Below are 417 nucleotides of genomic sequence, written 5' to 3' on the forward strand. Positions count from 1 at the left end.
CTTCTACCTGACGTCGACCGACTGCTCGCTGTACAACACACCGGTTGCGTGCGAGACAGTGGTGAATGCAGAGTGCGCGTGGAACGCCACGACGGGTGCGTGTGGGTGGAGAGAGGGCACCTGTGAGGGTATGTACGTGGACAGGAACGAATGCCTCGGAGATGACAGGTGCAACTGGGTGTACGACAATGAGAAGTGCATGAATCCGATTGGCTACAGCGCTGTCTACAACGGCATTTTCGCTGGCGCAATGATTGTTGGCGCATTGTTTGGAGCTGTCTCCGCAGGGCATTTTATTGCAAAGTTTGGCCACAAGGTGTCGTTCCTGGTCAGTGGCATAGTTAGCGTTGTGTCGTCTGTGATGTACCATGTGGCCTCGGCTACAGATCAATTCTGGGTGCTGTGCACTGGCCGTCT

At 55.2% G+C, this 417-nt stretch overlaps 1 protein-coding gene across 1 annotated transcript; it reads left to right on the plus strand.

Moving 5' to 3' along the window:
* Window position 1: 1 nt before the first annotated feature.
* DQ04_26461000 (hexose transporter) lies at window positions 2-415 on the plus strand (the record flags this gene model as incomplete). The annotated part of the gene is made up of 1 exon (XM_009318330.1): window positions 2-415. A coding segment is annotated over one exon (414 nt), but the record flags the coding sequence as incomplete, so codon positions are not given.
* Window positions 416-417: the final 2 nt, after the last annotated feature.

Source organism: Trypanosoma grayi, assembly GCF_000691245.1.
Source record: "Trypanosoma grayi strain ANR4 Tgr_2646_V1, whole genome shotgun sequence".
In the NCBI taxonomy this organism is placed as follows: domain Eukaryota; phylum Euglenozoa; class Kinetoplastea; order Trypanosomatida; family Trypanosomatidae; genus Trypanosoma; species Trypanosoma grayi.